Here is an 11166-nt window from a genome sequence, read left to right as displayed (position 1 = left end):
CCAAACCAAGAAATCTAAATTTGCTCACTGCTTCCCAACAACCAAGTACTCTTCTGTCAGGGACCCCATGCCCATTAGACCTTTCTAGTTTGGGTTGCTGGTCGTAACTACTATACGACACAGAATGATCTGTACCTCATAAAAGCCTAAATGTGGGTCTGAAGGTGGGAGTGACTGTAAATGATTTTGAGACAGTGCAGCAGTATCTGGAGGAATATGATGGCGGTCTGGGGGAAAGGGAAGTCTCATATTTGTGACTAAGAGAAATGGTTGTCATAAAGAAATTTTAGAGGCTAACTTTCAGATTCCATAGTCACTAAAGTATCCTGTTTTAACTGAAATAAATTTGGCCCCTACACAAAATCACACTCAATCTCTCCTTCTGCAAAACTATTCTGTTTAATAGTGCACTTCAGTTATGCTACAGGATGAGCAGGTTTGGGAAAACACAATGGAAGGCCATCCTTTTGGTTGGGAAAACTCAGGGAGCTCCATCCAACCCAGCAAGGAGCCTTGTCACCAGGCTCAGGCCACAGCCTGCCTTCTCTGGGCTTTGCTCTTTATTTGCATTAATCCTCAGCTGGTGAACAGTCAGAGGTGGAGTCAAGAGTGGTCTGGCTGCTGGCACCAGATGTCAGAGGTGGCAGAGGGCAGGGCAAGCAGGCTGAGTGAGCTCCTTGAAAGCATCCTTAGTAACTAGGGGTTTAGATAAAATCACTTTTCATCACAGAAGGGGGATGGGGGAGAAAGGACAGGGCTCAGAGGTCAATGCTGAATGCTTCTGATCCTCGCCCTCAGGTTATTCACTGCCTGGATGGATTTCCCAGTCAGCCCTGTTACAACAGGGGAGGGCAGCGGTCTGCCTACAATATTGCCGGACTGCTCTTGGAAACATGGTCTTGCTGTTCCAAGAGCCTTCAAGGATACAGTCATCACAGAAAATTTTGGAGTTCTTTTCCCCCACCTTAATAAATTTCTCAACACCAAATTTCCATAATTAATGAAATCATGAAACAAAACAGTATGTTCCTCAGTAAATCTTAAAGCTGGATTAGGAACAGTGGCTTTGAATATAGCCTCCATTTCCCCTTCCTAGTAAGTAACAGGACTCAGAACATTCTTTACAGTGCTTTCTGTGCTGACTAAACTGACTCCAACTAGAGGAATCCTTGGAATTTTGTCCCTACTGTGCTTCCATCCCCACCTTGGAAAGGCTTCTCTACTGTGAGGAAAATGGATTAGTGCAAACTCCCTTCCAAAATGGGGTAACCGGTCCCAGAGCTTCCTTCTATTCCCAGCACATGATGTGCAGCTGGCCTCGTCATTTTCCAAGGCCAGCAGGATTCTGGGCAAAATTCACTAGGCTGCTGATCACTGTGCCAGGATGATTTGCCCAATTTGCCCCAGTCTCTAAAGTGAAAGGTTGGAGTTAGAAGGGACAGATCCTAAGTTGTTCGTATTATATAGTAAGGCAAGAGCTCTTGAGACTCAGAGGAAGTGAAGAAAATAGGTGTGTGGCTCTTTCATGTAGACTCTCGGATATTTAACTCAGCAGTAACTCTGAGAGAACTTTTGCTCATCCCCATTACATTCAAAGGCTTCTCTCCAGTGTGAATTCTCTGATGGCGAACAAGAGCTGAGCTATACCTGAAAGCTTTCCCACACTCACTACATTCATAGGGATTCTCCCCCGTGTGGATTCTTTGATGCTGAATAAGGCCTGAACTATAGGTAAACTTTCCTCCACATTCCATACATTCGTAGGGCTTCTCTCCAGTGTGGATTCTCTGGTGCTGATAGAGGTGTGAGCTCTGGCTGAAGGCCTTCCCACACTCATTACATTCATAGGGTTTCTCTCCAGTGTGGATTCTCTGATGATGAATAAGGGTGGAGCTCCTGCTGAAGGCCTTCCCACATTCGTTACACGCATATGGTTTCTCGCCAGTGTGGATCCTCTGATGATGAGTCAGGGTGGAGCTCCAGCTAAAGGTTTTCCCACACTCATTACATTCATAAGGTTTCTCCCCAGTGTGGATCCTCCGATGCAGAATGAGAGCAGAGCTACAGCTGAAGGTCTTCCCACAATCATTACATTCATAAGGTTTCTCCCCAGTGTGGATTCTCTGATGCTGAATAAGATGTGAGCTCTGGCTGAAGGCCTTCCCACATTCACTACATTCATAGGGTTTTTCCCCAGTGTGGATTCTCTGATGCTGAATAAGGTCTGAAGTTCGATTAAAGCTCTTGCTACATTCATCACACTTATGGGGTCTGTCTCCCACAGGAAGTCTCTGATGGGAAATAAGGTTGGAACTCACAGTGAAGCTGTTCCCAAAAGTATATTTCTCACTTCTCTCTCCCACAGGGGTTAGCTTTTCCCCAACTGTCACTTCACCAAAATCTTGCATTTTCCTATTCAATCTTTCTCCAGAGGAGTTCCCCAGCTGCCTCTTTAGACTGACTTCTCGTTCATAGGCTTCTTCAAACTTAAGACCCTGAGAAATATCCTTTTGGAATCTTCCCAGTAGCACCCCATGTGATCCTGTATCTTCAGAAATTTCTTGACCATTCTCGGTTCTGGTCTCACCATCTGGCACAATAAAAAACACAAATGTCACTTGTTCCTCGTGAAAGAAAGAATGAGAATCAGAAGACAGGATAATCACATGATTATAGTGCTAAGAACACATGCCTCTTACATGCCAGCAAAGAGGCCTGCCCATATGTGTGAAGCTAAGCCAAAACAAGATAACTGGGCTAAGGAGACAGGGAAGGAGCAAGGCAGAAAGCAAAATTCAGGAGAAAAGAGCTGAAAGTACAGAGAAAGCTGAGTTTCTAAGGAGGGGAGGATGGATCAGGCAGAAAGGCAGAGAACCAAAATTGGAAGAGGAAGATCATATTGCTTAATGAAGTGACAGTCCTTCAGAGAGGTCAGACACAATAGCTATAACTGGGGAGATGGTGACCACAAATACAGGAAACTAAACAGATGGCTGGTGAGAAAGGTGCAGAAGGGCAAGGAGAAACAGCAGCAGAGCAGGAAGGAGTCAGAGTGAAGGCACTAATGACCCCAGTGGGCCCTGAGAAGAACAATCATGTCTGTCATCATGCCACATATGCCAAACCCATGGAAACAGCAAGACAGAGTTTAGTCCACCTCTGGGCCCTACACCTGGAAGGCTATGCTTGCACGTGAGGCTACGCAAACAATCTCAGTGTTTGACTTCTATATTTTCACTACACTGGAGTTGATATTTTTTTTTAATGATTTTTTTTTTTTTTTTTTTGAGACAGAGTCTCATTCTGTCACCCCAGGCTAGAGTGCCGTGGCGTTGTCATAGCTCACTGCAACCTCAAACTCCTGGGCTCAAGTGATCCTCCTGCCTCAGCCTCCCAAGTAGCTGGGACTGAGTAGCTGGGACTATAGGCACATGCCACCATGCCTGGATAATTTTTTCTATTTTTGGTAGAGACGGGGTCTCGCTCTTGCTCAGGCTAGTCTCGAATTCCTAAGCTCAAGTCATCCTTCCCCTTCAGCCTCCGACAGTGCTAGGATTACAGGCATGAGTTACTGCACCTGGCCTACACTGGAATTTCTAAAGGAGCTTCAGACATAGAGGATAAGTGAAAAGGGTCCATATAGTTAGCATTTTTAGTTTATGGGTATTTTAAAAAGTAAAGACAGGGCAATGAGTGTTAGGGACGGGAACAGCTGTTTCTCCCTCACCTGAACAGGTACCTCTCAGGACCTCTCTGTTCTCAGTTCCCTTCAAACCCAGGACCCTCGGCTCTTCCTCTCACTCCGGCCGAGAGATCGTGTCAGGATTCAGAAATGGGAATCCTGCTCATGGGAGAAACATGGGACAAGGAGGTTTATCCTGCTCACACTGAGTGGTCCCAGAGCTCAATCCCAGACCCAGGATCTACAGGGACAGAAAGGAAATGTACAAGAGGGTCCAAATGGGAGTTGAGAAGACCCCCCTGGCACTGCTTGGGAAAACATTCCCACTAAATGTGGAACAAGAGATAAGTAATTAATAGTTTACATCCTAAAGTTTAAGAAGCTAATTTCTCCTTAAAATAAGTTTAAATTCCATAGGCAGCAGGTACACTAGGTCCTGAACAAAGCACAGGCCCTTGGAGGTAATCCAGCAGAGAAGGGGAGGAGTAGACGGAGTCCCAGTTTATCTGGGCCCAGAGCAGCACCTCACACGTTCAGGGATTCCAATACGCTAATACATTAGAAAAGTCTCTGGATTCTACATTAAGTCTTGAGAATGACATGGAAAAAGTACCAGATTTGGAGTTAAAAAGACTGGGGCTTGAGTTTTGCCACTCACCAGCTCTATGACCATGCACAAGGCATTTGAGATCTCTGATCTCATTTTCCTCACCTATGAGAATAATATTATCAACACCTCAATTACTGTGTTACCATGAAGATTAAATGAGTGAATATATATGAGAACTCTTTATAAGCTGCAAATTACTGTATAAATGTGAGTTACGATTATTATTGTTATTAGAATTTTCTGAGAGTAAGTCAATCCTTAGCTAATTTTTGATGGCCAGATTGTTACTAGCAAACAAAGAAGAAAACACAGACGAGGGAGTTTTGTTGAGAAGGCGCAACTCCTTACCCAGTGAGAACACGTTCCCATAATTCTCCAGCATCACATCCCTGTAGAGGTCCCTCTGAGCAGGTTCCAAACGCTTCCACTCCTTCCGGATGAAGTACACAGCAACATCCTCAAATGTCACCAACTCCTGAAACAACACGTTCTAGCATGCAATTTCAGGGCAAGAGATGGGACTGGCAGTACCCCCAAAAATAACTCAAGATGGGGCTGAATAATGCATATTTGGGAAGTGGAGGACGGCGGTCAAAGTAGGAGAGAGATGAGTCCAAGATGGAAGGTAAAGGTCCATTATTCAGCAGGAAAGAACCATGATCTTGATGAAGGGAATTAGGGAATAGGGCTCTGAATGTGTTGTTGCTGCACAAAAAATGTCCTCAAAAGTGGGAAGGAAAAGTATGAAGGAAACCAGAGCTCACCTGGGACTTGGCCTTTAAGAGTGCAGCTGCCAACATCTCATTCCCCAGGCTGTCCTTGTTGGAAAAGGTCGGAACTTTTGAAGGAAGAGCTGAAGGGCGATAAAAGGGCCCAAGAGTGAGTCCATCTGCTCTCTGGCTTCCTGACTTGCTGACTGCCCAATCTCCAGAAAGTTCACAGGGTCCTGGGACAACCCAGGACTTGCTCCCTCTTACATTTCTAAGTTTGCTTCCTCTGCAAACTATGCATACTAAAGGTGCATACAACACAGGCACACTCAGGGTAGATCCATCCTGCCTGAGCAGAGTCGGCCCAGAGCCTGGTAATTCTTGGTTTCCAATCTGCCCCAGGTCACTCTTATCTCAGTGAAACTACCCAGTCCCATCTTTAGTGATTGCTGGATTCTTGTTCATTCGCCCAAGCTTGGCTAGAAACAGGTGATCCTGCTCATGTTCCTTCCAACATTCTCCCACATCTCTGAACTCAAATTCTTGCATGAAGTTCTGAGACTAGAGGAAAACCAGCAGCTTCACCGCGGCTCTGACTGAAAACACCACGCCCAAAGCTCTTCTCCTTATTCTCCTTCCCCAGATCCAATCTATATACCACAGACACTTCCTGTTTCTGTGCTTAATCACTTATCTTTTTCTGTAATTCTTAAGTTTACATATTTGTCTCTTAGAGACTCTGAACCCCGGGAGATAGTAGATCTGTTGAATCATGGACAAAAGGTCCTTAAATGCTTTTTCCTGACAAGCATGAGAACAATACCTATTAAGACTGTGCCAAAGTCAGTGGCACAGCTTATGAAAGCAAAATATATTTTAGTGGCTTCCTACCCATTTTAACCTTTTGCTTGTGTCCTAAAAAATGATTCCCGAGAGCTTCCTCTAAGATCACGCTCCTAAAGAGCACAAATTCTGCCTATGAAGTCAGCTGTACACAATGCCTGAAAAATGGAATTCAGTGATTGTCACAATTTTCTTTTTTTCTTTTTGCTGACCACACATAGATGTCTATTGTTACCAGGGGTTTTTTACAGTGCAGTTTTTCACTGATACCTAGGTATAAATACAGTTCACATCACTGGGACTCAAGAATTTTGCACGAGTTAAAAGGGATAAGATACAGGCTCATGGAGACCCCTTCAATCCATGGTCTAGGTCCAAGCAACAGCACCTTTATATTTCAAAATCACTTTGCATTCTGAAAGATACCAGCCTTCCTCATCTCCTCAAAATCTTTCATAGAATCATAATTTCTATAGAAATCTACATATGCCTTGTTTCTTGTTTCAGCTACAACAAACTTACAGAAAGCTGCAACCCCCAGGGATACAAGAAATGCTCCAATAATATGAAAGCACAGACACCTGGCCAGGAGACCACACATCTGAGGTTTTGTCAAAGCATTGGAAGCCATGGTAGTTACTGTCCTTGATGGGTATGCCAACCTCAACACATCCTTCTCGGCTGATGGAGAAATGAACTGCCTGTCACAATTTTCTTTTTTTTTTTTTTTTTGTTGAGACAGAGTCTCACTTTGTTGCCCAGGCTAGAGTGAGTGCCGTGGCGTCAGCTTAGCTCACAGCAACCTCAGACTCCTCGGCTTAAGCGATCCTACTGCCTCAGCCTCCCGAGTAGCTGGGACTACAGGCATGCGCCACTATGCCCGGCTAATTTTTTCTATATAGATTTTTAGTTGTCCATATAATGTCGTTCTATTTTTAGTAGAGACGGGGTCTCGCTCAGGCTGGTCTCGAACTCCTGACCTTGAGCAATCCACCCGCCTCGGCCTCCCAGAGTGCTAGGATTACAGGCGTGAGCCACCGCGCCCGGCCTGTCACAATTTTCTTAAGCACACACAAGATGCTCACAACTCTTCAAAAATGCCTCCATAATAAAACCTATCAAGCCGTCCACTAATTGCTGCTTTCAGTTAGCCTTCCCTGCTAGGCTGTGAGTTACTGAATGATAGGGAGTGTGTCTTATTCACATCTGGATTTTAGTAGTTAGCCTCGTAGCTGGTGAATGAGAGATTTCAGAAGATGATTGCTAAATGACTGAGTAAGAGAATGAATGAATCCCTATTCCTCACCACTCTCAAGCAGGGCCTGAGGTTCCTGAGATACATGATCAGCCTGAGTTTCCATGGGTAGGGCTAGATGCTCCAGTCTCTGGTCTCTGCAGACTCAGCAGGAAGCAGGTTTTGAATGAGAATGAGGAAGCACTGCAGAAGCAAAAGTTCAAGGTTCAAAGATAATTCAAAAAAACCTCCTGAGTACAGAAAGAGCAGAACTACTTCAGTTAGTACCCAAGAACAGTGAGAGAAAACACAGCAACTAGGACTAACCTTTTAGATCCTGTTGAATATGTACTCCCACTCCCTGTAATGAGACTACGACAAGAACCACAAAAAGGGCCCAAGTTTCTCCACAACAGCTCCCCCTACACACTTTGAGTGATATTTATAACACCAAAAAATGGGTATATATATTGACCAGGATAAAAAGACTAGTCCAGGGGGAGGAACAAATTTGTTCCATAAAATTTGGATTCAGTCAAAAGGCCACACTTAAGGACGTAAAAGGCCACATGTGGCATTAAGGCCGCAAGTTCCCCACCCCTGCACTAGTACTAGTCCCCCTTGCTGTGTTTCCGCTCACTGAGAAGGCAGCTGCCTTCTTTTTATCTCCCTTTTCTCATAAGACATTTCCTTGGATCAGAATATAAGTCCCTGAAAAGGGGACCAGTGTTTTTTAAAACATAAGATTCTTTATTACTCTGCTTTTATCCCTAGTAATGTCTCTACTCTCCAGTTGCTACCATAATCAAAAGAGGTCTGTTCTCTGTGGCTCAGTGGATAAATTGTAACATTAGTACTTAGACCAAGGTTTGGATCACAAGTGTAAATTTCTACTTCACACCTGAATGCTGTGGCAAGATCCATACAGGTAGAATAGGTCCAGCAGCCACCAGAGCGACCTTACGGTTAGGCAAGAATGTAAGAAAAAAAACTCTGGATTTCATCTAACTCCTCATCTTTATCTGTTTACTCATTTGCTCATATAACAAACATTTGTTGAGTGCCAACTATGTTGCAAGGCAATATAGCAAAGAGTAAAAAAAAAAATCAGGATTTCAAAAAGTATTTGCTTCATCAATACAGACTGTTACCCTCATATAAGGCATAAAAGGGGGAGGAGCCCTGAGAGTCACTTGGAAGTTTGGAGAACTATGGCCTTTGGGCAGCAATTGGGTATAGAATGCCCAATACCAATGCCATCACACAGTGGAAAGCATCGCATCAAGCATAAGCCAGACCCACTGGCAATCAAGGTGACATACACTCTTGTCACTATCACCCTCCCAGCAGGGTCCCTTCAACTCTGTCTCAGAGCCAGCCACCATTTTTAACTGTCAACCACCTTTACAATTTCCAGGACGTTTATGAGCAGATACTCCCAACAAATCAGCTCAGTGCTAACTCTCCCTAGAAAGGCAAGTCAAAGGCTCTGACTGCAGAGAAAAAGGCAACAGTCCCTCCCCACAGCTGGGTTAAGCAAAGCCAAAACTCAAAGGCATATTGTTGAGAACAAGTCCCCAGTGTCTGGATCAGTAAACAACGTTTCTCATAGAAAGAAAACTCTCCATTGTGCCCCACGGCTTCAGGTCCAGGCAGGGCCCTTCCCCTGCTCTGCTGTCAGCCCCACTCCCTGAAGCTAATCTTGGGGACTGAGAAAGATGACCCAGCAGTCAGAACACTCCATGGAAAGCTTTACCTGTTGGATTCTTTCCTCCCTTCTTTGGAGTTAGTCCCTAGAAGGCCAAAGTAGCAATTACTGGGAATTTGGCAGCCTCTGTTCAAGATCCTGGAAATTCTGACATTAGTTGATGCCAATGCTGTATGATTGGGGGGGAAAAAGGGAATTTAAAACATTCACATAAACTTCATTTCTAATCTAGACAGAGATAAGAAAAAAAGAGAAAACATATTGATAAATACTAATTACAACCACCACAACTGGTATTTGGGTTGTACCCCTGGAGAGAGCTAAAAGAGAACTGAAGGTTCTCTGGGTCAACCTCCACCCAGGGTAAGAAAGTCCCCAAGGTTCTGTCAGTTAACTTGCTAGATACTGTACTCTCAAGTGCTTCTGCAGGGAGTCTGTTCCACTGTTGCACGAGTTAGCCATTAGGGGTCTTCAGGTGTTAAGCAGAAAATCTATCTCCTTGGACTTTCACCTCACCAAAACCTAGTACCCTGTGGAGCTTCAATGATAGAATCTTTTTCCATACGACTGTCCATCAAACACTTGAAACCAAATGCTGCCCACTCTCCACAGATGTCTCTTCTGGAGAAAAAAAATACCTTTACTTCCTCTAATTATTCCATAGAATTCAGGTTCATCATCATCCTGCCATCCTCTTGCGGAGTTTACATACGCCCTTCAAAACGTAAACACCAGTGTGGGCTCATTATCACCGCTGAAGCACTATCAAATTAGTAATCTGATACAACTGAAAACGGGACCCAGAGTCGGCTGTAGCACTCCTGGAAAAAGACTCGATTTACTGGGCTCCGGCTGGATTATTCTCGGAATCTGAGTTTGCCCGCCCTCCCAGCCATGCTTCTAACTACATATCCCTCGCAGAACTACACATTCTCTGATCCTCGGATCCACCTAAGTAAAAATAAACTTCCTCTCCTACCATCAGCGCGAGTAAGTGTTAACATCAAGTAAATGCGTCTAGAAGTACCGAGGGGTCGCTGTCACCAGCTGTTTTTAAGAGAGGGACTTCTCTATAGCTATACTGAAACTTTTAAACGCTCGAGCTGGACGCTGTTCAAGTCGCAAAACCAGAACCTGGGCCCCTTTCCACCCCTCCGCCCCACGCAGGGTCTCACTGTGTTGGGGGCGGGGGTCCTCCGGGGAAGTGGAGTAGGGGACTGGCTTCGGGGCAGGGAGGGGCGCCTCCCCGCACCCTGCTCCAGGCCAGCGTGGGGACCCCGCGAGCCGCAGCGGTACGGACACCACCCCCTTTCCCGGCGACCGCAATCCCCGTCTCACCGCGAGCCCCAGGGACGGCCAGACTCACCCTGGGGGCAGGGACGGGAGATATGGGGGGCCGGACACAGACCAGGCCCTGTTGAACCCTGTCACAGACCCACACACCGGGGACAGAACAAAGAACGGAAGTTCCCCCCGTTTCGCTTCCGGGTCGGTCGTTTACACCACCCGCCTCACCCCTGTACCCCTAATGCCCACTTGTTCTCTCTAGGAAAGTGGGAGGTCCTCGCCTCTCGGTGGTTGGCTGACTCAGTCCGCCCGCGAGCCGGGGCGGGACGTCGCGCTCAGGTGCAGGAGCAGCGGGCTGTGGGCTCACCCCGTCACCAGCCTCAGGACACAGCTCAGGCACTACCGGCGGGGGCGTCGTGCCCGCGCTTCTCAGACCGTCTGTTGAAGCGCTGCGGCAAACTTCAGACTTTTGAAGAATTCGTCAATATAAAATTTGTACCCTTATTTGAAGTTTGTTTCCAAACGAACCAAGTGTTTGCTTCACGTAAAAAAAAAAAAAAAAAACCCTTTAAATTACTAAAATCTGAAGAAAACATTCCGGCCCAGAGGAGAATTCACCTGAGAACAAAACCTGTACAGCGGGAGAGAACAGAAAAGAGGAAGCTACGGATGAAAAGAAACCCGAGGATGTGCCAGCTGTGCCGGATGTGTGAGATGCTGGCGGGGAATGAGCGCGGGCGAGGTTGCGGGGCGGTCACTCTTACGCCCTCGCTGGGGGCATCCTCTAAGTTACGGGTTATGTGCAAAATGAAATCTTGTAATATCCCGAGTATCAAAGGCCCTCGGATTCCTCTTACAGCCCTGCCTGCCTTCTCATCCCAATTTTTACTACACCCAGTATTGATTACTTACCCCCTGAGTTCTGAGAATACAACAGACCTTACTCTCCATGACTTTGGTCTAAGGACAGCAATTTAAATACCCAATTCCCATGATGGCCCATGAAGGGAGGGGAGCTGTTCTAGGCAGGGGGAACAGCCAGTGCAAACGCCCTGGGGCAAGAGAAAACAGTGCACAAATGACAAGTAAAAC

At 45.9% G+C, this 11166-nt stretch overlaps 1 protein-coding gene across 1 annotated transcript; it reads right to left on the bottom strand.

Moving 5' to 3' along the window:
- Positions 1-203: 203 nt before the first annotated feature.
- ZNF3 (zinc finger protein 3) lies at positions 204-10203 on the bottom strand. Its single transcript, XM_069486480.1, has 6 exons — positions 10154-10203; positions 8836-8956; positions 7152-7283; positions 5057-5145; positions 4641-4767; positions 204-2590 (listed from the first exon to the last, which is right to left on the bottom strand). The coding sequence occupies exons 3-6, from the start codon at positions 7204-7206 to the stop codon at positions 1524-1526; spliced, it is 1338 nt and encodes a 445-aa protein (XP_069342581.1). The 5' UTR covers positions 7207-7283; positions 8836-8956; positions 10154-10203; the 3' UTR covers positions 204-1523.
- Between the last annotated feature and the right edge of the window lie 963 nt (positions 10204-11166).

This window comes from Eulemur rufifrons, chromosome 14 (genome assembly GCF_041146395.1).
Source record: "Eulemur rufifrons isolate Redbay chromosome 14, OSU_ERuf_1, whole genome shotgun sequence".
Classification (NCBI taxonomy): domain Eukaryota; kingdom Metazoa; phylum Chordata; class Mammalia; order Primates; family Lemuridae; genus Eulemur; species Eulemur rufifrons.
The sequence above is the reverse complement of the archived record's forward strand: the minus strand, read 5'-3'. Positions and strand labels throughout refer to the sequence as shown.

Bases quoted from the DNA above. Each gene is read 5' to 3' on its own strand.
- ZNF3 (XM_069486480.1), bottom strand. From the start codon at position 7,206: ATGGAAACTCAGGCTGATCATGTATCTCAGGAACCTCAGGCCCTGCTT. The intron at 4,768-5,056 runs GTGAGCTCTGGT...GTGTTGTTTCAG, and splicing joins TCTTAAAGGCCAAGTCCCAG to GAGTTGGTGACATTTGAGGA. The intron at 2,591-4,640 runs GTAAGGAGTTGC...TTATTGTGCCAG, and splicing joins TGGGAACGTGTTCTCACTGG to ATGGTGAGACCAGAACCGAG.